Below are 26999 nucleotides of genomic sequence, written 5' to 3'. Positions count from 1 at the left end.
ACCATGCACGACCCTTCCTTCAAATGGCAGCCATTAGAGCAGACTTGAGAGCACATACTGAGGGAACACACATGTGGTGATTTTCCTGCAAAGAAAATGGAGCCAGCAAACATGGTGGCACACACCTATAATTCCAGAACTCAGGAGGCTGAAGTTTGCCTTGGTAACACAGGAAGACCCTACCTCCAAGACAAAGTTAAAAACAAAACTATGTATGTATGTATGTATGTATGTATAAAACATTATAACATATACAACATACATCCTCTAATATGTAACATTTTCTTCATGTGATGGAGGGACATTGTAGGATCATTTTTTTTCATATTATTTTATGAGTGGGCTCAATGCATGTATGTACACATGTACACGTGTATGGATGAGATGCCTGTGCATGTTTACACGCATGGGAAACTGCACAGGTGGGGTGCCTGTGCATGTGTGTACACATGTGCAGGTGTATAGATGGGAGTGTCTGTGCATGTGTGTACACATGTGTATAGACGGGGTGTCTGTGCATGTGTGTACACATGTGTAGGTGTATAGATGGGGGTGTCTATGCATGTGTGTACACATGTGCAGGTGTATAGATGGGGGTGTCTATGCATGTGTGTACACATGTGTATAGATGGGGGTGTCTGTGCATGTGTGTACACATGTGTAGGTGTATAGATGGGGTGTCTGTGCATGTGTGTACACAGGTGTATAGATGGGGGTGTCTGTGCATGTGTGTACACAGGTGTATAGATGGGGTGTCTGTGCATGTGTGTACACACGTGCAGGTGTATAGATGGGGTGTCTGTGCATGTGTGTACACAGGTGTATAGATGGGGGTGTCTGTGCATGTGTGTACACATGTGTATAGATGGGGTGTCTGTGCATGTCTGTGCCCATGTGCAGGTGTATAGATGGGGTGCCTGTGCATGTTTGCACACATGCATGTGAAGGCCAGAGGTCAACCTTGGATGTCATCTTCAGGCACAGTCTTCCTTGTTGTATTGAGAAAGGATCTCTCATGGGCTGAACTCGCCAACTAGGCTGGCTGGCCATCAAGCTCTAGGAATCCACTTGTCTTTGTTTACCCAGCGCTGGAGATTACGTACACGACAGCACACTTGGCTTTTGTACACTGGGGTTCAAACTCAGGTCTTTGAGTGTGCTATCTCCTCAGCCCTCTTGGCATTTTCTGCTTGTTACTCAGGAACTTAGATTTGTTTCTTAATTTAAAATGGATAAAAATTAGGGTTGGACGGCGGTGGTGGTACATGCCTTTAATACCAGCACTCGGGAGGCAGAGTCAGGTAGATCTCTGAGTTCAAGGTCAGCCTGGTCTACAAAGTGAGTTCCAGGACATTCAGGGATACACACAGAAAATCCTTGCCTCAAAATTAAAGAAGAAGAGGAAGAGGAAGAGGAAGAAGAAGAAGAAGAAGAAGAAGAAGAAGAAGAAGAAGAAGAAAGGAGGGAAGAAAAGAACAGAGGGAGGGAAGGAAGGAGGGAGGGAGGGAGGAGGAAAGGAGGGAGGGAGGAGGGAGGGAGGAAGGAAGGAAGGAAGGAAGGAAGGAAGGAAGGAAGGTAGGTACTGGGCTTGCGAAATGGCTCAGCAGTTAAGAGCACCTACTGTTCTTGCAGAGGACCTCCATTTTGTCCCCAGAACCTACACTGGCTGACTCACAGGGGACCAAACGCCCTCTTTTGGCATCTATGGGCACCTGCATTCCCGTGTGCACACACATAATGGTAAGAGACCAGGCAAGCAAAGACAGACGAACAGCCTAACCAGATGTGCAGCAAGACAAGCTCTGATGGTCAAGGAATAAAGGAGACAATGGAATGTAGCTTAGCCAGCACAGCACTGCCTGTGATCCCAGAACTGGGAGGTAGAGGTAGCAAGATCATCCCCAGCTACACAAGGAGTTCATGCGACACCATCAGCCAAAAGTTCAAAAAGAGATAACCTACTCCTGGTACTGAGGTTTTTATTTGCTAGCATGTAATATCTAGTTGGGGTATTGTCTTCTCCCTCTTAGAAGGTTTCCATATGGCTTTTTCAAAGTGGCTTTAGCATTAGCTATCCCTCTCCATATTCCTTCCTCCACCCTGACCTTGCAGCCCCTACCCCACTGCAAGCTTTCCTGTTCCTTTACTCAATCTTAAGCCTTTATTCTACTCCAGTCTATCTCCTCCCCATTGAAACTGCCTCGCCCCCAAAAGCCCCTTATTAAACTCCTGACCTCTACAGGTATTCCAAATAAAACGCACATATCTGAAAATTCAAAGTTAATGGCCAGACATGAGAAAAGACATGTAACATTTGTCTTTCTGGGTATAGGTTACCTCACTTAGAATGGTTGTCTCCAGCCCCATTAATTTGCCGGCAAATTTCATGATCTCATTTTTACTAACTTCTTAGCTAATTTTATTATTCTTTGTATATGTTCATATTTGTGTGAGCACATTTGCAAGCATCTACATGCATGTGGAAACCAGAGGTCAGCCCCAGGTATTGCTCCTCAGGCACCCTCTGCCTTTTTCTTTTGAGGCAGTCTCATTGTCCTGGAACTTACCAAGCAGGCCAGGCTGGCTAGCTAGTGAGCCCCAGGGATCCACTTCTGTCCGTCCTCTCTGCACTGCACAGCCTCACCCAACCTTAATGTGGGTGCTGGGATCCAAACTCAGTACTTAGACGTCACCCATTGAACTCTCTATAGCCCGTGCCCAGCTTTTCTTCAACATGGACTGGGAGGCTCAGCCTCAGGCCTCATTCCTTTGAGGTAAGCACTTTTACCAGTTGAACCATCTCTCAAGATCCTAATCTTATTCTTTAAAGGAGATGGTTCAGAATGCGACTCCCTACCCTGATTAGTCTCTGTGAACATGAGGAATGGGTTCCCAGGCAAGCCCATGCTAAGATGATACAAGTATGAGCAGAATTACATGGGTATTCCCTCGAAAAGTCAGCAAATCCTAAGGTCCATAATTCTCACAGTGAGCCCAACATCTCACAGGATCACCGAGAACACAACGCCTGTTTGTCAAGCCCAGTGGTTCTCAATCTTCCTAATGCTATGAGCTCTTAACACAGTTCCTCATGTTGTGGTGACCCTTCCCATAAACACAAAATTATTTTCATTGCTACTTCCTAAGTGTAATTTTGCTACTGTTATGAACTGTAATGTAAATATTTGATATGCAGATGGTCTTAGACGACCCCTGTGAAAGGACTGTTCAAATCCCGGAGGGGTTGCAACTCACGGGCTAAGAACCACTGGTCAACCCCAAGAGAAGCTCTTGGGAGAGCAGCGTCATCCTCTTCTCAGAGGACACACACGCACATGCACACACACACACACACGAGAAACACAGACCAAAGATCATAGATACTGTGGTAGTTTGAATAAGAGTGGCCCCCATAGGCTCGTATATTGGAAGGTTTAGGGAGTGGCATTATTTGACAGGATAAAGAGGTGTGGCCTTGTAGGAGTGAGTGTGGGTGCGGCCTTTTGGGGGTAGGTATGTCAATGGTGGTAGGCTTTGAGGTTTCAAAAACCCATACCAGGTCCAGTGTCTCTTCCCGATGCCTGTGGAGCAGGATGTAGAACTCTCAACTTCTCCAGCACCAAATCTGCCTGTGTGCCCATCATGACAATAATGGACTAAACCTCTGAAACTGTAAGCCAGCTCCAATTAAATATTTTCTTTTATGAGAATTGCCATGGTCCTGGTGTCTCTTCACAGCAAAGGAACCATTGACTAAGACAGTCACTACACAGAACAGCAGAGAGCACAGAGACATGTTCAGCAGGATTACACATGTCCTAGGCTGGGGCCCCCTAACCTCCCCTAGACATCCAGAAATGAAGCCCCTGCTAAGGTCACATGGCTATTAAGGAGTAGGGGCTAGACTGAACCAGGCCAGCCTGCCCCACAAGGCTGACTAGTATTTCTGAGAAGCAGATGTCATTCTATTGGCAGGAGTCGGGTGGGCGGCTGTCGGCAAGCACCGCAGTTGCTGCCAGGGCTTGCAAAAAAAAAGAGCAGCTTTTCCTTCCAGGCTGCTGCCTTTGAGGCAGAAGAGGCAGGGCCAGTCACCCAACTCGAGTGAGGGGCCAGGCTTTCCTGTAGAGAGAGGAGAGGTGTGCCCTTCTCAGATGTCAAAGGGCGGCTGACTCCCTGTAAAGAGGCCGCTTCTAGCTAAACTCACCCTACCCAAAACAGTTTCCATGACCCCGAGGACTGGGCTGAACGACGCTGCTGAACCACTAGAAGGGTTGGGAATCCTCAGTCTTACCGTTCTCATCTGCTGTGTCCAGAAACCAAACGGGGGCCCTGGAGAGAGAATTCCCACTCACAAAGTCTCAGGCTGGAGACCCGTTATCCCATACAGTGAACCCCAAGTGGCCATGCACATGAACTATTCAGCCCTACCCTATTCGGTTTTGCCCCTAAAATACAATTCAAGAATTAGCTTCTCCCCGCTTTTTATACTCCCAACCCCACATTCCTGTTCTTACCTTCTCTTTCCTCCTGGCCATCCAATGTTCTGGCCGCCAATCCTGTTTCGAAGAACTGCTGGGAACAGGGATGTCCATGTCCTGGTCACCCCTCCTCCACAGTCACACCCAAAGAATCAGCCAGGGCACAGAAACCGACATCTGGCTCCTCTAGGAGAAAGTTAGCACAACTCCAGCCACTAACAAGTGTCTTTTAAGGCATTTCTCCTTCCGAGCTAATCGCGTACACAAGTACACACTACGAATCTACTCCACGGTGCTGTGAAGTCACGTCTATTCTGCCCAGAACAGCTTGTGATATAGCCTGTTCATGGGTCTGGAGGAAATACTATCCCAAGCTCCTGCCTGAGGGTACCTGAACTGGAATCAGTCAGAGGAAAGGCAGGAAGGATATAGCAGGCACTGCTTCCTCCAAAGATTCCAGGAAAACACACAGAGATGACTCCCAGGGACACAGAGGTGACCCCAGAGACACAGAGATGGCTCCCAGGCACACAGAGATGACTCTCAGGGACACAGAGGTGGCTACCAGGGACACAGAGGTGACTCTCAGGGACACAGAGGTGGCTACCAGGGACATAGAGATGACTCTCAGGGACACAGAGGTGATTCCCAGTGACACAGAGGAGGCTCCCAGGGAAACAGAAGACGTTCCCAGCCCCTCACAAATCCAGAGCTTTCAGACCACCACATTCCCGGATCCCAGACCTTGGAGGTCCCTCCTGTTCCTAACTTCCCAGCCAGGACAGAGTCCCAGTACACTTGTATATCCTGTCTCACCTTCCTCATGGCCCCCCTGACACACTGCATTCCCAGGACACTGGCCAGGAGTCCTCTCCTACCGGCTCTGTGGACTCAGTCACCAACTCTCTACTGGCTTATTACCTGCCCCCTCCCCAAGTTCCATCTCCACGGCCACTGTCCTGATGAACGGGTATCCTCCAGGACAAAAGCAACTTTCTCCTGGGACCCTTTGCTCTGGGTTTCCAACTTCCCACAATGCCCCTAGTCTCCATTCCTCTAGAAGAGCAGCCGCCTGGACTCCAGCCTCTCTCTACTCCCTCACTCCTAAGAAGCCTGTCCATCCGAACTAATTTGTTTGCAGACAGGGTCTTACATAGCCCAGGCTATCCTTGAACTTGCCAAAGTAACCAAGGCTGGACCTGAACTCTTGGTCCTCCTGCCTCCACCTCCCACGTGCTGGGATCACAGGTATTTGTCACCACCGCCAGATCTCCACCAGATCTTATCTGATCGAGACCATTATCCTCTCTCTAGTCCCTGGAATAGTGATCAGCCCTGCTGCCCAGTCCTCCCCACTGACCTGCTCTTCCTGAAGACAGTTTACTGACTCAAACACGTGAAAGGCCTCATGCCTTCACGAGGATCCCATCCCCATCCAGGAGGGGTCCAGTCACATAACACATCAGAGCTAACATCACACCTGTTACACACCAGACTCTGAATGAGCCCTTGAAGTCACCTAACCTCTCTGACTGTTTCTTTACCTGCTACAGTAACGATCTCCCTTCTGCCAGTTATTATACCCCTAGGACAAAAGAGGATGTGCAGGAAAGTCCCCAGTGCTTGTTGGTTCCGTAAGGGACACATTCAAGGAGAAGGCACAGAGATCTGTCACTTTCCTCCTGCCCATGGCCTCTGTCTCCTCCGTCACCTACCCCAGTGCAGGCCGAATGGTGGGGGTCTACATAAGACGTAACACTGACTCGGTGACACAAACAAGATGGCGGTGGGGGGATTGGGGTTTCATGTAGTCCAGGCTGGCCTTGAACTCACTAGCTACCGGAGGATGATCTTGAAGTCCTGATCCTCTTGACTCCATCTCTCTCGGGCTAGGATGACAGGCTTGCACTATTACCCTGGTATCACGCATTTCTGGGGCAGACAAGAGCTCTGTACATGCTGAGGAAGCACTCTATGCACTGCTGAACCCCAAGTTTCCGCTTCTCATCACTGGAAACACATAGTCTCCTGCATCCAGGCACTGACTCAGGCCAGTACTGGGCATGCACAAATCCATCATATTTGTGTCTCCGCTGCTGTCCTGATGTCTCGGCCCTCATCCAGCCAGTCACTGTGCAAACAGACAAGGGGTCTCGGGCCAATCGCACACTTCTAAACACAGATGGCAGCACAGTCCTGGTGGCATCCACAGAGATCAGGCCTCTCGTCCTCTCTGGGGGATGTCATGCAGTCCATTCTACAAAGCCCCTGGGGCACCTAGAGGCACAGTGCACAAAACACCCAAGACACCATTCCCTGGCATTTCAAGCCTCAAATTTAGGACTTCAACAATAATATAGCAAAATTAAAATACCACACTGAATATTTGGAGTAATATTTTTATTCCAAAATATAAGTACAGGGTTTGAAAGAGACAAGCCATCAGAAAAGGTTCAGGCTTAGTAACACAGGCTTACAAACAGTGTAATTTCCACTTTTCTGTTCTTTTCCCTTTTGAACAATCTGCATCCCACAGTGACAAAAAAAAAGGTGCTTAAAAACAAATGAAAGCAGAGGAGAAAGAAACAGAGTAGAGCCTACCTAACTGAGCGGGCGGGTAGGGTTTCTCATAGTCAACAGCTGAGCCAGTTCTAAGGCATGACTGTGGCCACCCTGGGGAGAGCCTCAGAGCCAGGTAGACGGGTAAGGTGTGGAGCTCCTAAGACTGGACAGGTGTCGGGAACAAGCATTAGACAGGTGTGTCAGCAAAGTAAAGTGAGGATGTAGTTGGGGCTTTTATTACTCTTTTGGCTCTTTGGGGGGAGCCTGCCATCCGGCTCCCAAATAAACCACACAGAGGTTTATTCTTTTTCTAAGAATGCCCAGCTTTAGCTTGGCTTGTTTCTTGCCAGCTTTTCTCAAATTATCCCATCTACCTTTTACCTCTGGGCTTTTCCCTTTCTCTATTCTGTATACCTTTCTTCACCTCCTACTCCGTAGCTGGCTGTGTAGCTGGGTGACTGGCAACTGGAGTCCTCCTCCTTCTTCTCTTGCTTCTTGATCTCTCTCTCTCTCTCTCTCTCTCTCTCTCTCTACAGATTTTTCCTTCTATTTATTTTCTCTGCTTGGCAGCCCTGCCTATCCTTTCTCCTGCCTGGCCATTAGCTGTCCAGCTCTTTCTTAGACCAATCAGGTGGTTTAGACAGGCAAAATAACACAGCTTCACAGAGTTAAACAAATGCAACATAAAAGAATGCAACCTATCCTTTAATCATTAAACAAATGTTTTATAGCATAAACAAAAGTAACACATCTTAAAATAATATTCTACAACAGAGAAGCTGAAATGCTGTCATCTTAACAGCAGCACTGGGAAGTTCTGGGCAGGAAATAATATCAAACAGGCATTCTAGCAAGGTTCCAGAGGACAGAGTGTGAGACTGTCCTTGGTTAAGAAGCTTCTAAAAGGGCCCAGCAAGACTCGACGCTTGAGCATTGGCATGTAAGGGAGAGAGGAGGCTGACCCAGATCTAGTGACTGGCAGAGTGGGGCGTTTGGAGAAAGAGATGCTATGTTTGCAGTGGAACAATTCACAAAAGCAGAGGGAGTACGTGTTTGTGTGCCAGTATATGTGCATGTATGTACGTGAACCTGTGTTTGTGTATGTGGGTATACAGCCATATGTGTATGTGTGTGTGTTCACGTGTTTGTGTATGGGGTATACATCCATGTGCATATATGTGTGTTCACGTGTTTGTGTTTAGGGGTATACATCCATATGTGTATGTGTGTGTGTTCATGTGTTTGTGTATAGGGGTATACATCCATGTGCGTATATGTGTGTTCACGTGTTTGTGTTTAGGGTTATACATCCATATGTGTATGTGTGTGTGTTCATGTGTTTGTGTTTAGGGGTATACATCCATATGTGTATGTGTGTGTGTTCACGTGTTTGTGTATGGGGTAAACGTCCATATGCATATATGTGTGTTCACGTGTTTGTGTATAGGGATATACATCCATGTGCGTATATGTGTGTTCACGTGTTTGTGCATGGGGGTATGTGTGCATTATATGCACAGGGAGACTAAAGGTTAATGTTAGATGTCTTCCTCAATTGTTCTTCACCCTATCTTTTGAAGCAAGGTCTCTCATTGAGCCTGGAGCTGGACAATTCATCTAGACTGGCTGGCCAGCGAGCCCCAGGAATCCTCCTGTCTCCTCAGCACTGGGATTACAGCACTCACCACCATGCCCAGCTTTTTACATGAGGTCTGGGGATCCAATCTCAGGTTCGCACACTTACATGACAAGTATTTCACTGAGTGAGCCATCTCCCCAATCCTTAGGAGACTGTTTCTAAAACACAAATAGCCAGCCTCCTATGCCATTTGTTTCAGGAGATCTGGGTTGGGATGCGAGAACCCCCATTTCCAACAGTTCCAGGGTATGATGGTGCTGCCCCCTGGGAGCACAGGTTAAGCCCGTGTGAGGTACTGCTGCCGGTGTGTCAGTGACACATGGTGGACACGTTCAGGGAGATCTACCAAACCCCTAACATGAAGGTTCCCACAAGCAGATGTGCTCTCAAACCTCTCCTGGCTGGCTAAGTCAGTCAGCTGTGACTATCAGGCCCTTCTCTGCTAGGATTTTATGACTCCCGGGAAGACAGGCAACCAGCCATGACGTCACCATCTAAGAAACTTGGGAAATGGGAGAAAAGATTCTTTGCAAACAGTCCTGCTCCTGGAAGGGAGCTAAGAGGTTCCGGGACAGTCCTCTGCTTCTCGTGTCCCCTGGGCGCACATGGCGGCCTGTGAGCTGCTGAATGGCTCTTCTTGGCTGCTGCTGCTCCTGGAAGCCTGGGGCACTGAAGGGGCCTTCCAGAACAAATGCTGAGCTGAGCTGGAAAGTGAGGGTGTGTCCTGGATCAACACTCTCCCAGCAGGGGGATGGGGCTGGGAGTCAGAAGATAAATACTCTCTCCCTCTGCTGCAGGTCTAGTAGAAGGCTGGAGGTGCATTCCACGCTTCCCCTCCCAGGGACTTGTTGCCAGCTGCAGGCTCTGGAAGCCAGGGCTGTCCTTCCTCCTTGTCACTGTCCCTTTTCCTTCCCCGAGACAGCTTTCCAGCAGGAGCTGCCTGTTCTGAGCCTTCTCTCAGCCTCCTGGTTTTCAGCGAGCCAAGAAAAGGCCAGTGTGATGATTGACATTGACTGCTAGCTTGACAGTCACCCAGGAGACAAACCTCTGGCCGTGTCGCTGAGGGGGTTTCTAGGATGGGTTAATTGAGGTGGGGAGAAACTATCCCATGGGCTAGGGTCCAGGACTGAATAAAAATGAGAAAAGCAAACCAGCGTTCACTTCCCTGTTTCCCGCCTGGGGATGCAAGGTGACTAGCTTCCTTGAACTCCTACCACCATGAATTCCCTGCCAGGATGGACTGCACCCTCAACCATCAGCCAAAGCAGTGACTTTGTCATGGATTTTGTCATAGCAACGAAAAGATGGGTAAGACAACAAAAGATAAGTAGACAACAAGGGGCAGACAAGAGGCTTGCTCTGCATCAGAGGAGAGTGGTGTGCCCTGAACTGAACCTCCTGCTCCGTCCAAGACTTCACATCTTCTAAATAATTCAAAAATAAGAATTGAAGGAATAAAATAAACTGAAAGAAAGGCAGAACGGAAGAGACGACACCAAAGTGCAGGAGCCTGGATACAACACAGATTATATACAGCATAGGCACCAGGGGCCGGATGGAGTCAGGCGTCGGAGAGAAAGAGCCTTGATCAAAGACCACCAGGGAAGGCAATACTGGACAAGGAAATGCATGCTGCAGAGTGAAAAGCCACAGAGTGACCTCACTAGAGCTACAAACAGAAGAGAACCAAGCACACGCATGGAGAACAGCTGCCCCTAGAGACTCACGCTGGATCCCTGGAGGAAGTGACTAGATGGGGGCCAACACAATCCCTGCCTTCACCTCTTGAAACTTTCAACTCAACAGCTGACACCCAGCTCTGCCAGGAAGGACATCACAGACTTCGTAGATGAACCAAGTCAAGGAGAGGTGAACTGAACACACTGAGAGCCAGAGGCCAGATCTGGGCAAAGCCAAAGGGGGGAAGGGGACAAACGTGTCTTTAGCATCTGTTTCTACTGAACTCTGAAGCAGCGGTCCTCACCCTTCCTGGTGCTGTAGCCCTTTAATGCAGGTCCTCATAAGATGGTGACCCCCAACCAAAAAGTTATTTCCGTTGCTATTTCATAACTGAAATTTTTGCTACTGTTACGAATCATACTGTAAATATCTGATTTGCAGGATATCTGAGGTGCAGCCTGTGGGGTTCAAGACCCACAGGCTGAGAAGCCCTCCTCTAGCAGGAAGGAAGGAGATGAGGAGTATAAAAGTGTCCAGCACACTACAGCCTGCAAAGTTCTCATAACTGTGCCTAGGGCCTGGTACATCCATTATACAAACACTTGTAATCACTGTCTTCCTCCAACCCCCTCTGTAAAATACCTACTTTACATCACTGTATTCAACTGGAGGGGAGGGATCACTATCTACCTTGCTCATGGTCATGTGCCCTCACACACTTGGGCAAAGACACCACAGTGGTATAGGTATCCGGCGAGGGTAGAGTGGCTTACTACCTCCTGGCAGGCAGGAGCAGAGAGCCAGGAAGGGACCAACAACAAGGCCACCAACCAAAGACCCATCCCCAGTAACTCTCTTCCTCTGCTAGATCTACTGTCCTGAAGTTTACAGAATCTCCCGAAGTAGCAATATCCTAAGCTGGGGAATAACCTAACATATGAACCTACAAGGGGTATTTCATATTCAAACCATAACGCACATGAAATCATGTTATTAAAAGTAGCCTTTCACAAGCCAGCGAAATGGTTCAGCAGACAAAGGTGCTTGCCACTAAACCCTGAGGACCTAAATTCAATCCCCAAAACTCAAGAGACAGAAGGAGAAAACAGACTCCATTTTTGCTGGCATGTTGTCTTCTGACCTCAACAAGCAAGTCATGGCTCATGTGTGTGCATCACATAAACATGCACACATAAACACACACAAACACACAAAACACAGGCACCAGACAGAAACACACACTAATTCATCAACTAAATACTTTCTTTTAAAAATCAACGGGAAAATAGCTTTCTAAGCAGGGTTGATGGCACAGACCTGTGATACCAGCTAGTTAGGAGATTGAGGTGGAAAAATCCCAAGTTCAGAGTCAGCCTGGGGTTCAGAGGAAGTGCAAGTAAGTTGTCTCGGCCACTCAGTGAGACCCTATTTCAAATCATAAAAAGAAAACTAGGGATATGACTCACTGGCAGAATACTTGTCTAACATGTATAAGAACCTAAAACCAAGATCAGTATAGAGTATGAGGTTAGCATGTACAAAGCCCTGAGTCCAAAGCCAGCACAAAAGACGGACAGACAGACAGACAGACAGATAGATAGAAAGTCCTTTTTCAGGATCCAAGGCCCTCGGTTCTGAAGTCACATCTTACTCGAGGCTATGATGTGACTCCCCTCTCCCCAGGGGGTGGCACTGTGAAGGGGTGGGGTGGCAGAACCTTTGGTGCGGTCTTCCTAGAGCCAAGGGCCACCGGGGGTTATTACGTCTGCTTCTCAAGTTGGCCTGAGCCTTCTGCTTTCTTGAGCGGCCCCAGCTGCGCCACCATGCCATCCGTCTAACTCAGACTGCACAGCGAGCCAGCGTAAATCCTGCCTCTCAGCGGCTGCTCTCGTCAGGGATTTTATCTCAGCAACCAGAAAACTAGCACACTTGGCCAAATCAGTCGTTTCGATTCCCAGTGCACTACAAGCAAACAAAAAGGAAAAGTTTGTGTGTTTGCCCCTTGTTTGGAATGTCCACCTCCTTTGTCTTCTGTCTTAATTCTCCTTTTCAAAATTATCCCAAAGGAAGATGTCTTCCCTCACCCCCACCCCCAATGTAACGGTCTTGACCTTTCTCTCGAAGCCTCAAAACATTTATGAATGAAACTTCTGCACGTTTGGCATTATCCAACTGTGTTTATCACATTGGTGAGCTGGTAAAGTCAAGTGCTCAAAACACACTGGATTCTCAGTGAACTGTTAAAGCACCACACGGAAGACATCACAGTACCAAGCACCCTGCTCTAAATTATTAAGTTATAAGCCCTCGTCATCTTCCCTGAAATACATATAACGAAACAAGATGAATCATAGCCTGTAAACGGACCCAGTCCCCCCGCCCTCCACGGAACCACAGCAACACACATGAAATCATCACTCACACCAACGAGAAACTTCTAGAGCGTTGTCTAGCTCACAGAAAGCTCCAGTTCCTTCCCATCTGTGGAAGAAACCAGTGACAACAATTGACTAACTTCTCACACCTACCCCACAAAAAAAGTCTATGAGTAGAGCAACCTGTCCACCATGGAGAAAGCCGTTTTACGGGTCCTGAGGAGGTAGGCCACCTTCTGTCTTAAGCCAGATGCTAGCCATGCTCCACTCTTTGGGAGTTTTAATATAACCTACCCCACAGGGTCCACACAACCTGAAAAGGATCTTTCCAAGAACCCTGGAGGTAACAGGATGCAATGACGTCACTGTGAGTAATATAGTCAGAATATGTAACCTTCCACTCCACTCTACCTGGGACTTTTTAAAAGATATGAAAATAAAATATTAACAAATTTGTTAATTATTTGTAATTTGTATCAAAATCGTCTAAAACAGCACAATACAAAAATGAAATAATCCTAGAAAAGATAATAACACCAGAACACCAATGTATACCAAACAAATTAATGCTCACCACCCAGAACTCCAACGTATACCAAACAAAATGAGGCGCACCACCACCCCCCAAATCGATCCACAGGTTAAAGGGGGGAGGGGAATTTTCTGAGATTTTACCACTCATTTGGGGGTCCTCCCCCTAATAACTATATTCTAAGAATAACATGTTGTACAACTTCTGTGAAACCTGCCTCTCCCTCCAACCCATGCACCTCGCGATGCCCCAAGATCTGCTGGGTGACATATGAGATCCAAAGTGGAGGGATAAAAATAGCCTGGTCCTCAAAAAGGCAGATAGCCGCCAGACAGCTGAGTCACTTTGAAGCCCATTTTGACTACAGAGAGGGGCATTTCACCCTGCTTCTGCTTTCGCAAGCTTTCACACAAGCTCACAACCCACCAGGTTGGAAACCTCCACCAGGCTCCCCGGTGGAAGACCAGGATGCCTTTTAACTTCCCCTCCTCCTGCCGGGTCACGATTCGGGAGTGAACTTTTAATAATTCAGATAGCTCACGTCAGTCCAGTGACTCACTTGGAAGGGAAGGATTTGAGAAAGGCTTTAGGGAGCCATCATAAGCTAGCGACAGGCCCCTTATTTCTGTGGCCCTAGTGGACCACCCGGACCTGACAATGGCCAGAAAGGAATAGGATGGGAAGTAGGAGGAGGCGAGCTCAGAGGCCATCAGCATTGTCCCGCAGTGGGAAACCCTGGGCAAGGAAAAGAGAGACTTGAGACTAGCTGTGCGCGCCGCGGGCTAGGGAACTCTCACCTACCACGTCCCCGCCCTCTGTCACCCGGGAAAGCAGCTCGGAACCCTGGACTAACTCTTTCTGGCCTTTCTCGGTGCTGGAGTTGTGGGCGGGATGCTGATGGCCCGGGGCCCTGGCAGCCCAGCCGCAGGCTTGCAGAGCAAAGGCCCCAGAGGACTTTGTCTTCGGCCGCCGCAGCCCGGGGAGGCTCCGCTTGGTGCTGGGAAGCCAAACCCTGGGCCAGGAGAAGCAGCAGGAGGAGATCGAGGTTCCCGGCCCGCACTTCATACGGTCCCCTGCCCCGCGCGTCACCCAGTTCCTAGGCCGCCGGCTGCGCGACCACGCCAGGGATCTTCCTTACCGGGGAGTCGTAGGAGAAGGCGCACTCGTTCTTGTAGACACGGTCCCCCGACCTGGGCACGCGGATCGTGGGCATGTGAGGTACCAGCAGCTCGCCCAGGTCCCCTGCAGCCATCTTCCTGCCGCCGCTCTGCACGCTGAACAGGGCGCCCCGGCGCTGCATGGCCGCGGAGCGCAGCGGGCCTGGGAAGGAGCGCAGCGCAGCGGAAGAGCGGGACCGGGGAGCTGCTGCCGTGCGGGCTGGAGATCCGCTCCGGCTGAGGCTCGGCTCCAGCTGGGGAGATACGGCCCTTGCCCCGGCGGGCGGGCTAGCGGGCGGGAGCTGCTATTTTTAATCCAATGGCGAGTCGCCGGCCCAGCTGCAGCGTCAGGCGGGGCGCGCGCCAGCCGCAGCGCCGGGGAGGGGGATGCCGAGCGGGTGGGGACACTGGAATCAAAGCCGGGGAGGTCCCGGGGTCCCCGAGCACGGAGCCCAGCCCGCCGTTGTCAGCACCTCGGGGATGCAATCTCCAGCTGTCCAGGACCAGGTCGGGGGAATCCCGCACAAAAAGCGGTGCGCAGCACGACCTCCCCCTCCATCGGAAAGGGGTGGGTGGGACTCGAGTGTTGCCTCGCTCTCGTGCTCTTCCTCGCTTCTCACTTTTTAACATGCAACGGTCTATAAAAGACTCTAGGATCCAAGAGGGCCTAGAGAAGGGGAGAGGTATATATTATTTTCTTGCGATAATACAGGGTTTTCTTGTATGTTGCAAGGGGAGGCGCCGTCGCGATCTCCCCCCCCCTTTCAAGATAAGAGTGTCTTTTTTTCCCCCTGGCTTTACAATATCTCCTGCATGACTCAAGGTCCCCTGTTGAACATTCAGTGGCCTGATTTGAGGATCTATAAGCAAACGTACATAGTCCTGCACTTGCTTGTGGACTCTTCAAAATAAAATAATAAATGGGGGAGGGTCTTAATAATGTGCCAATAGAGCCAGCCTACAGTGTGGTTTAGTTCCATTCTTACAGCACAAGAGAGTTCATTGAGGTTCGCTAACTTCATGCAGCATACTAACGTGCAACCAGAACATAGCACTCCACCGTACCCAGAAGCAGCAAATCCAGACAGGACGGTCCGGAACGTCGTTGTTGCTGTCACTGAATTTCCCTTCCCCATATTGCTTCGGAACAAAGAATTAAATACATCTCTTGACTTCCTCGCTATCCATTAGGATCTGGGTCTGTTCACAAATTGGTTATAGAGAGAAACTTGATTTAAAATGTTCAACGTATAAAGTCCAATAATGGATTGAATGCAAATCAGTGAGATTTGTTTCTTGTGTTTGCAGCTGATTAAAGATTTATCAACTTAGTCCGGGTTTGAGAAATGCTGTCATACATGTTGTTGGGAACCAATGTTGCAAACACCTGAAAGGTATTTTTGTTTTTATTTTTGTTGTTTTTTGAAACAGACTCAGTTTGTATCCCAAGCTGATCTTGAACTCCTGGTGATCCTCCTGCCTCAGCCTAACCCATCATCCCCACTTGGTCCCCTAAAGCTGGGATTTCAGGCTTGTGCCATCAAGCCTGGCTTTCTGGAAGGAAATTTAATAGCACTGATGTTAATTTTATATGCATATACTGTTTTCCCAGCAATCTCTTGTGTGGCATTTATGCCACATTTAAATTCAATCAGGGTAGGCTATTGGAGCACTGTTTCTAACAGGGGACTGGGAACAAAGAAAAGACCCATCAATAGGAAGTAGTAATGTAAAGTACCACTGAAAACAATGACATCATTCCCCACTGTCATCAGTCACAACACTGATGGAAACAAAATGCAATTGAGTGTGGGAAAGCCAGGCACGCGTGTCCTGCTGAGCCTTCCTTCCGGTCTGTTCTGCCCATTCCTGTACCCAAATATCTCTTAGAAAACGTGCAGGCTATGTAATTGTCGAGCTGGTGGAGAGGAGCAGAAAGCCTGTCGTCACACGGAATGCGTTTACCACCCTGTACTTTTCTATATGGTTCTAATGGTTTTGTTTCCCTTTGCTTGTCTGTGACACTGGGATTGAACCCAAGAGCCTGTTGCTATTAGTCACATACTCTGCCACTAAGCTACATCCCCAGCTCCTTTTAAAATTATATGTGGAGACAAGGTCTAGCTAAGTTGTCCAGGATGGCCTTGAACTTGCCATTGCCCCATACCTAGTAGCATCTTATTAGATACATGCATCACTAACTAAAATCAGACCTCATGATATGGCTCAACAGGTAAAGGTGAATGCTGTTTAAGCCTAGTAACCTGAGGTCAATTCCAATTCCCGGAACCCACATGAAGGTAGAAACAGAGAATTGACTCTATAAAGCTGTGTTCTGACCTCTCTACATTCAGAGAGAAGAGAGAGAGAGAGAGAGAGAGAGAGAGAGAGAGAGAGAGAGAGAGAGATATTAATAAAAAATTAAGTAAAGGGCTGGAGAGATGGCTCAGTAGTTAAGAGCATTGCCTGCTTTTCCAAAGGTCCTGAGTTCAATTCCCAGCAACCACATGGTGGCTCACAACCATCTGTAATGAGGTCTGGTGCCCTCTTCTGGCCTTCAGGCATACACGCAGAAAGAATATTGTATACAAAATAAATAAATATTTTTTAAAAATTAACTAAAATTCAATTATAAAAACATCTTAGGTTCAATAGCCAGTCACAGAAGTTGAAGGCCATTGCTGTATCACTACAATGTACACCAATCCTTTTTCATATAAAAACAGAGATTGAAATGATGGACAATAAGTAAGTAGCGTTGCACACTTGTAATTGCTTGGAAGCAGAAAATATCAAAAATTCAAGGCCAGCATTGGCTACACAGTGAGTTCCAGGTTAGCCTGAGCAACAAAGAGAACCCATCTCAAAACAAAACAAATTGCAGGAAGTGGTATTTGTAGAACACTCCAAAGTCAAAGAGACTTCCCACAGGAGAAGTGACTAGTCTAGGGACTGTGACAACTTCAGTCCCCATCTATGGCCTTCCAGAGAGCTAATGAGTTTGTGCCAAGTATGCAAGCATAGAAGCATATTCATTTATGTGCAGGAAAATATCATATACAGGACAGATGTAAAACCTATGTGCATAGCAAAAAGCACTAGCATCCCTGATGACAACTCTAACCACAACAGAGGAAAATGGACATCAACTAAACACTGAGAGATAATTAAACTATGTATAACTACTCAAACACCCAAATCTTAAAATGATCATTATGGACATTGTCTTAATATTTTACTATATCTTGGTTAACATGCAATTCTTGTGTAATACCATTGAAAGTCAGTTAAATAGGGCCAGGTATAGTGGCACATACCTCTAATCCCAGCATTTAGGAGGCAGAGGCAGGAGGATCTCTGTGAGTTCAAGTTCAAGGCCAGCCTGGTCTACAGAGTAAGTTCCAGGACAGCCAAAGCTGTTACACAAAGAAACCCTGTCTCGAAAAGCCAAACATGAAAACCAAAATAAATAAATAAAATTTGAAAAGGAAGGAACCTAAGTCAGTTAAACAAACCCATCTTTGATAAACTAGAAAGACAGATTTAAGTGGCTGTTTGTAAGTTGGTCATAGGATTTTGTTTCTGCTTTCCGTTTGTCTCCAACAAGGTCACAAGTGTCGTCCAACTAAAACATTATGAAGACAAAACCTGAGCAAAAGAGACATTACTGAATTAAAATGTCCTCATCGAGACATTTTAAGGCTGGAGTGCGGGAAGCCAAGACCTGTATTTTAAGATCTGCATTTTGGTTACAGCCATCTTAAGTTCACAAGTTAAGAAAAATATTTACCTCTATCCCCTCTGCAGGGTCTAGTAAATCAACCTGGCATCTTATCAGCTAGCAGAGACCTGCAGGCACCAGGCTCCAGAATCAGTTAGCATTTTCCTTTGTTAGTCAACAATCACAGACCATCAGTATTTACTTATCAGCTAAGGATGTCTCCAGACCTGAATTCCAGCAGACCTGAGTTTCCTGACACCCTTCCCTTCCCCCCTTTGTCGTTTTGCTATATAACAGCCTCTGAGAGGGAATAAACGAGATGGCCTGATCAGAAATCCTGTCTTGCCGTCATTTTTCGTGTCTCTTGTCTCCTTCATTCTCTCTCCCCTAGGTTTTTCAGGGATCCCAGTTCGTATCCCGCTGGCCGGAATACTGGAGACAGTGGCACGTGCATGTAGTCCCATCTACTTGGGAGGCTAAGAGAAGAGGATGTCTGGGTCCACGAGTTCAAGACCAGCCTGTGCAACACACTCATTCCATACAAATGGAAGGGAGGGAGGGAGGGAAGGGAAGAGAAAGAGAGAGAGAGAAGGAAAGAAAGACAGACAGACATAGGAGAAACATCTGGTTCAATTACTGCAAACCTTAAACTTAGTTTTTTAAATCCTAGATATGAGCTTATAACTGGACTGTTTTATTTCTCTGCACATAGCCCTCAATCAACAAGCAGATTGAAGAAGCAATGGCATGTGAACACTTCTGACAAATCCAATGTCTCAACATTTCAGACTCACTTTTTGCCACATCAAAGGACTATGGTCGCAGGTCACTGTCCTTCGGCCCAGCTTTTCCCATGATATCCTAGCAGAGCTCAGCTAAGCAGGTAGCATTCTGGGGCCCCTCCCTGCCCTTCAAAGTCCACCTCACTACCATAATTCTTAAGGTATCAAGTATTCCCTAAAGAGAGATGAAGGGGCACCAGCTTTAGTTGAACATTCTCTCCTCTCATGTCTATAACAGCCTCTTCTTCTTCTTCTTCTTCTTTTTCTTCTTCTTCTTCTCCTTCTTCTCCTTCTTCTCCTTCTTCTCTTTCCTCTTCCTCTTCCTCCTCCCCCTTCCCTTCTTCCTCCTCCTCCCTTTCTTCTTCTTTTCTGGTTTTTCAAGACATGGTTTCTCTGTAGCTTTGGAGTCTGTTCTGGAACTCGCTCTGTAGAGCAAGCTGGCCTCAAACTCACAGAAATCCACCTGTCTCTGCCTCCAGAGTGCTGGGATTAAAGGCATATGCCACCACCGCCCTTTCAAATGCAGTTGCTTTTCCACGAAGTCCTTTCTAACAGCTTCAACAACTCTCAGAGATCCATCTTTACGATTGATATCCATGGACTTAGCAGGTAAGAAAGTACACTGCTCTTGTAGGGGACCCACGTTCAGTTCCCAGAAGGTTCACAATCTCTTGTAACTCCAGCTCCAGAGGTCCCAACACTCCTTCTCACCTTCACAGGCATCCTGAATGCACACAAGTGTGAGAGAACATGTGAACGTGTACATAATTTTAAATGATAATAATAAATTACAGCATCTCAGTGGTGGAGAATGCTTATTTAACATATGCAAAGCCCTGCATTTGATCCTGCATTTGAGCACATGAAAATAAATGACAACAAACACAAGAACCCTTGCTGTCTGTCATCAGAAACTCCTTTTTTTTTTTTTTTTTTCATTTTTCAAGACAGGGTTTCCCTGTGTAGCTTTGGTGCTTGTCCTGAAACTAACTCTTATAGACCAGGCTGGCCTCGAACTCACAGAGATCGTCTACCTCTGCGTCTCGAGTGCTGGGATTATGACAGTTGCTCTTTCAGCATAGGTTCCATGTCTCAGTCTGTGAGCTCTGTATGTGTGCAATGTTGACTACCCAGAACAGTCCTATTCAGGGCCTTCAGTAAGTCCTGACAAGTGACTGGCTCATCTTAGTGGCATTGTAATAAATGCTCTCTGCAGCCAGCCTTGTGCATCTTTGGTAAAATTCACTGCTGCACAAATATTATTCCACAAACTAACAGAGGTTACATCAAAGGCGATATGAACATTAGTTATAATGACTAATGCCAAAGGGGAAAATTGAGAAAATCTACACAGTAAAAAAAATATAATAATTATTCCAATTAATGAAATAGCTCTTGACCTTGGAGGTTGGACAGTAATGTCAGTGATTCCAAAAGAGCCACTTCTGATGAGACTTGTGTAGGGTGAACCATGAGATCTCCGGTTCTGCGGGTAACCTTCATGAGAAGTGCCATTTGTTAACTGCAAAACAATAGGCTCTGATAAAAGAAAATTATGGTTTTCTCCTTGAGAGAACTCTACAAAGTCATGAAGTTTACATAGATTATCCAGGGACCAGGGAGGTGACTCGGTGGGTAAGAGCACTTGCTATGCAAATATGAAGACCTGAGTTCAAATACCCAGTGTCCACATGAAAAAGGAAGCTGGATATGAATGTTGTTGATTGCCCACCATAACTAGAGAGTTGGACTTTAGTACTGAAGATGCAACACCCTTGACTGCAGAACATGGAAGACTTAAGCTGAAAGAGACCTGAAAATGCCCCCCACTTGCTGGCTAGCTTTCTTAGTGCTGGAAGATGCTATGCAGGCCACTGAAGTAGAAAAGGCATCAATGGTTTAGCCAGCAGTGAATACTGAATGCCACAATACCAACCTGCCAAGCAAGACGTGGTCACTGGTGCAAAAGTGGCATGAGTATTATTGGGGTAACCAACCACTCTCTAATCAAATTTGAGACCTGTTCCTTAGGAGAGCATTCATGACTGATATTATAAACATAGTCAAAAGCACATGAACTCAGGAAGTCATAAGCCCCAGCAGGGAACCTACTGATGTTGTTTTGCTAAATGGACAAGCCGTCAAACTGCCTTCCAAATATTTCTATTTATATCAATAGTACGGTTCTCAACCTTGGTCAGAGAAACTTCTTTCTGCACTAAGCGGTAGTTAGTACAGACTCATAACTTGGCCCGAATAAATGAGTGCTGTATGCTCGGCCCCATCAACAACGTCAAGGAAAAGGAAGCAGAACAGCAGAGCCAGGAGTGGAGGGGAGTTCTAGGAAAGGCTGCCTTCTGGGAATGACTGAGCCGTCGCACTCACAAACACACTGCGACCATAGGTGCCTACAAAAGACACGTACAAGATCAAGCCAGTGAGATCAGGCAACATTCCAGCAGGCTGCACTAAATGGACTTAGTGGGCTCGAAAACACAGAGAGTGACAGTCCATCGTCTATGGAAGCCAAGGCAGGAGCTGAAGCAGAGGCCACGAAAGAAGGCTCCTCACTATCTTGCTTCCCATGTATTCCATAGCCGCTTCCTCTGAGATGGAAACATTTAATTCTTCAGGGAAGCTTCTTAAGCCATAAGTCAAACAACTCAAAATAGCACTAGGAAGTCCCTGAAACTGATCAGATTCACTCCCTTCCGAGAGTAAACAATAAAGGCGACCGAAAGTCACTCTTGGACACGCTGAACTGCAAAGACTCTTAGACCAGACCCGTTGCCTGGAAGAAGCAGAGACCAGCAAGGCTGCCTGCAATAGATTTAGAACGTCTGAGTCACCTAATGGTATTCTGCTCTACTCATAGGTCAGTATAGTGTGTTATTCGGTCATCATCAGAGAGGCTTTCTCTGGCAGCAGATAGAAGCAGGTGCAGAGACACCCACACCAGACATTATGTGAAGAGAAAGCCTAAATGGGGTATCTCTAGCAAATCTCTCCCCTCTGATCTCAGGGTGGTGGTGGAAGAGGAGGCAGAAAGAGCATAAGACTCAGAGGGGATGGAGAAAGGAGAACACCAAAAAAACAAAAACAAAAAAAAAAAACAAGGCCATCTGGATCAACTAAACAAGGCTCATATGAACTCACAGAGACTAAAGCGGCAAGCACAGGGCCTGCATGGGCCTGTACCAGTTCCTCTGCATATATATTATAACTTTCAACTCAGTATTTTTAAGGGACACCTGAGAATAAGAATGAGTATGTCTCTGATTCTTGTGCCTACCTTTAGGACTCTTCTCCTTCTGCGGGGTTGCCTTGTCCAGACTTGATGTGATGGGTTTTGCCTCATCTTATTATACTTTATTTTGTCATATTTGGTTGCTATCTCTTAAATGCCTGATCAATTTCTGATGAGAGACACAAAGGGAGTAGATTCAGAAGGGAGGTGAGAAGAAATGAGAGGAGTAGAGGGAGGAAGTAACTCACATCAGGATAAACTGTATGAAAAAAAAAACTATTTTCAATGAAAGGGAGAAAAGAACACCTGAGTCCCTCGGAGAGGGCACCCTCCAAACTTTTGAGCTGCCTGTAGGCTGTGCAGTGTGTTCCAGGTTCCCAACTTCACGAGCTGTCATACATGCTGGGGTAGGCTTTGATGGTGAAGCTGTCTTTGAGTCATTTCCCCTCCTGCAAGTAACTCATCGCCCATATCCCTGTAATTAACGCAATAAAACTCATTGGTTCATCAAGTTGGACTTTGGTGGTATCCGCGCTTTGGTCTGTACTGAGCACGCTATCTAGGGTGAGTAGATGTGTATGTGGTGTTTCCCCAAGACAAGTCTTGTCACACCGTGCCATGGTTTGCTCGGTGTGCTTTCTTATACAGCCCAGAAACACCTGTCCAAAGATGGTACTACCCACATTGGGCTGGACACTCCCACATCAGTTATTAATCCAGAAAATGCCCCCACAAAGTTGCCTGCAGGCTAATCTGATGGAGGCGACCCCTCAACTGATGTTTTCTCACCCCAGGTGTCTCTAGTTCATGTCAAGCTGACAAACACTAGCCAGCATGGCATCTATTTTTTATGAATCCAAGGGAAGTGTTCATTTTTGTACAGTGTTATTGATCGTGTCAACCTTTCCTCTGCTGGCTCTTAAGTTCCCCTTTCACCACACATATAAAAGTAATCCAGTTTCTGCTGTTAGAATTACAGACAACTGTCTGACTAGATGGTAGGCTTTGTCAGAAGAAGCAACTCTGAGGTAGCTCTCAACATCAGAGTCTTTCCAGGAGACCCGGTGACTATGTGATGTGTAGTGTTTCCCACAATCCTTCAGAAGCCTGGCTCACAGGGTACTCACCTCAATGGGCAGATCATCCCTCAAGACAATTGCAACACCATCTTTCTGATGCCCACCGCCAGGTAGGAAAACTCATCTTCCCAGGTGGTGGAGAAACCGCCATGAACACAGCCATAAACACCAGCCATGCCTCCAGTGCTGTGGTTCAGAGCCCAGCAAGTTGGTCAAAGCAAGGTCTTTACCTATGATGAGAAGCTCACTGGGGATTATGCCTCATTCTCGGGGGCAGGAAGCAAAGATGAAAAACGTAAGCCTCTCTTTCTAGATTATTCTGATGTTCAGCCTTTGTTCTTAACTTGCCTGCATGCCTGTTCTGGTTTTGTTTTGCTTGATTTTTTTGGTTTTTGTTTTGTTTTGTTTTGTTTTTTGAGAGCAGGGCTCACTCTATAGCTCAGGCTAGTTTTGAACTCCTGGCAGTCCTCATCCACTTTGCCTCCCAAGGGCTGAGACTATAGGCATGAGCCAGCGAGCCACTGGGTCATGCTTTTTGATTGAAGATCACCTAAACGAGATCAATGAGGCCCATTTCTGAGAAGGTCCAGAAAGACATTTTCAGAAAGGATTAACTGAGGGGAAAGATTTATCTGAATAGGGGCAGCACCACTCCCCAGGGACTGTCACACCCCCCAAACACACATGTACTGTGTAGGGAGGCAGTTGAGCACCAATCTCACCTTTTCTCTTCTTCCTGGCCACCATCATGTCAACTAAGTTACCCCACCAGGCCACCATCACCATGTTGAACTGGACCCTTTGAAACCATAAGACAAAATAAATCCTTCCTCCCCTTCCCGCTTAAGTTGTTTCTGTCAGATCACATGTCCTGACATGTCATGGTCACGAGGACACAAAGATAACCAATAGTTATTACACCCTCCCCAGAATTTCACCCAATGATATGTCCTGTGATTTTTTGGAATAGATCTCTCACCCTCTGCTTCTGGGTACCTACCATATTCTGTCCTGGGTCCCATCTGTGCATTATCATCACCGTAGGGATTAGCATTATGCCCTATGCAGCTTAAAGGTAAAGATCAGGGCTAAGTAGGCTGCAGTGTTGTGGAATATTAGTTGACTACATGTTACATTTGTTTACGCTGTGGAATATTTGTTAATGATGCAAAGATGTGTTGCATTCTTTTATGTTGCATTTGTTTGATTCTGTGACTCTGTGTTACTTTGCCTGTCTAAAACACCTGCTTGGTCTAATAAAGAGCTTGACAGCCAATAGCCAGGCAGTAGGAAGGGCTGTCAGGCAGAGAGAATAAATAGAAGGAGAAATCTGGGGAGGGAATCAAGGAGCAAGAAAAGGAAGGAGAAGAGAACATCAGGGGCCAGCCATCCATCTATACAGCAAGAGACAGAGTAAGAAGTAAAGAAAGATAAATAGAATAGAGAAAAAAAAAAGCTCAGAGGCAAAAAGGTAGATGAAATGATTTAAATTAAGAAAAGCTGGCTAGAAATAAGCCAAGCTAAGACTGGGCATTCATAAGTAAGAAAAGGTCTCCATGCAGGATTATTTGGGAGTGGGGTAGCAGGCCCCTTAAGTAACTGCTGCCCTGATCGGCAATTGCAGCTCTGCAGCTACCAGTAGCAATTCAGCTGCACTGGTCATAGCCCAGCAGGAATTCTGTTCCCCCGGCAACAGTTCTATTACTGCCTCTAAAGGAAACTTTATCTGCATCTAATCCCTCTATAGAACTCAGGATTCAAAGCTTCAGGTGAAAATCTGATGGCTCAGAGAGGCTGAATAGCAAGTAACTAACCTCCCCTAGCTCGAGTCTCCCCCAAAAAACCAGGCGTCCTTCTGCTCAGCCCCCACTTAAGAGCCCTAGCTACACATGGTTCCTCCCTATCACTCCCTGTCAGCTAGCTGCTGACTCAGCCTCCTGAACCCAGGTTAATTTGATTTAAACAAATGTAACACATTTTTGCATCATTTAAAAAAGTATTCCAGAGCATAAATGAATGTCGCACATCTTAAATTAATATTCCACAACACTGCAGCCTGCCTTTGTTAGAGCTGAGGCTGTGTTCCTGCTTCAATAGCGATGTTGACTAACCACATCAGATATATTATGGTCTAAAGAGCCGTGAGATACATAGTTACCATTAAAGATAGATAGATAGGGGGCTGGAGAGATGGCTCAGTGGTTAAGAGCATTGCCTGCTCTTCCAAAGGTCTTGAGTTCAATTCCCAGCAACCACATGGTGGCTCACAACCATCTGTAATGAGGTCTGGTGCCCTCTTCTGGCCTGCAGGCATACACACAGACAGAATATTGTATAGATAATAAATAAATAAAATAAATATTTTTTAAAAAAAGATAGATAGATAGATAGATAGATAGATAGATAGATAGATATAAAATATATATATAGAAACCCTTTACAGAATAAGTTTGTCAAACCCTGGTCAAGGTCACTGAAGACTCAGAATCAGATAATTGACATGACCTGTAGCAAGGGAGTAGGTCATATCTTCAGGTTTAGTTAGCATCATGGAAAACCAGCAGCTGCAACCCAACTGCAAGAGATGTTTTAACTTGCTTCAGGGAGATCTCTGAAATACCGACTAGACTGAGATCACTACAGTGTTCACTGTTGTTTGGTCATTGGTTATTCCCATAGTTTTCCAGTCCAAAGCCAAAGACAGATCAGGGGCATGGTAAGAACAACCACGTCCACTGCTTGTTCTTTAGTAGTGCTGTAAATTCCAGGACTGCAGTTTTCATGACTGTTGTTGTGCCTTAGGGAAAGGGACTACCAGCTCATCTACCTGGTCCTTTCCACTAAGGTATTTCTCCATGGGTCAGGGATCCAGTGTGGAGACCCTGGGCAATGGATTCCAATGATGCCTCCAGAAACTTCGGTACTACCTGCAAGGTGAACTGAGGGTCCTTCTGGGCCCAATAAGAGGTGTGCTAGTCCCCAATAAACTGTTCCTGGCAGAAAGGATAGGCGTCCAAACATGCTCTGGTTTTGCTCAAAACCAATTTCCAATGTTCTCTAAAAGACTGAAAACACAGCTTCTTGGGGATTGGCTGCAAAGAAAAGTGGAGAAATATCCACAGTATCTGTATGCAACGATACTGTACCTCCTTCCTTCCAAGAGCCTGGCCTCCTCTTCCACCAAGAAGCTCTGGGACTTCCAATATCCACATGGATATGACCACTAACTCCCATGTGGCTTGCCTCAGGTCACTGTTGCTGACACTGGAGTTGGTGAGAGTCGACTGTGACAGCTTAGAGGAATGCCCACTGCCTTCAGTCTTGTGCACCCATGAATGAGCACAGTCAGAACTGTGTGAATTAGTCACCTCCGAAATCTGTTTCTCACACTTTGATCTCTGCCTGATGTGATAAGCACGCTGGATTTGCTTCTGGCAGAGTCGCTGTCACCTAGAATGTCAACACCATAGGCATAAGAGAGTCTGCTGCACCAGGAACTCCTGTCATTAGCATTCTAAGCCAGGGGAAGCAATTAGTAAATGGACTCAAAAAGACTCCAGGCCCTGCAGGAAACATACAGATGGGCTGAACTCAGCAGTTCTCTCAAGTCCCTGCTCCTCTGCCATGCCAAGAGATTTCTAGCTCTTGTCACCATGTAGCCTGAGCCAGCAATTGGTCCAGGCTCTGCACTGGGCATCCAAGGCCTGCACCAGAATCCTAGCACATGCTGAGGCCATCTGTAAGGAC

At 46.8% G+C, this 26999-nt stretch overlaps 1 protein-coding gene across 3 annotated transcripts in view; it reads right to left on the bottom strand.

Annotated features, from left to right (window-relative positions):
- Usp13 (ubiquitin specific peptidase 13) overlaps positions 1 to 14917 on the bottom strand; it is a 110342-nt gene extending 95425 nt beyond the window's left edge. For 2 of the 3 annotated variants that reach the window (XM_041659014.1, XM_041659015.1), the window contains exon 1: positions 14405 to 14917. In XM_041659014.1, coding sequence (XP_041514948.1) covers positions 14405 to 14566 — 162 coding nt within the window. In that variant the 5' untranslated portion in view covers positions 14567 to 14917. The remainder of the gene's footprint in view (positions 1 to 14404) is intronic. The other variant, XM_041659016.1, reaches the window with a different exon arrangement.
- Positions 14918 to 26999: the final 12082 nt, after the last annotated feature.

Source organism: Microtus oregoni, unplaced genomic scaffold (assembly GCF_018167655.1).
Source record: "Microtus oregoni isolate MIOR12 unplaced genomic scaffold, Mior012 000010F_ref0000083, whole genome shotgun sequence".
Lineage (NCBI taxonomy): Eukaryota > Metazoa > Chordata > Mammalia > Rodentia > Cricetidae > Microtus > Microtus oregoni.
This window is presented reverse-complemented; position numbering and strand designations above follow the sequence as displayed.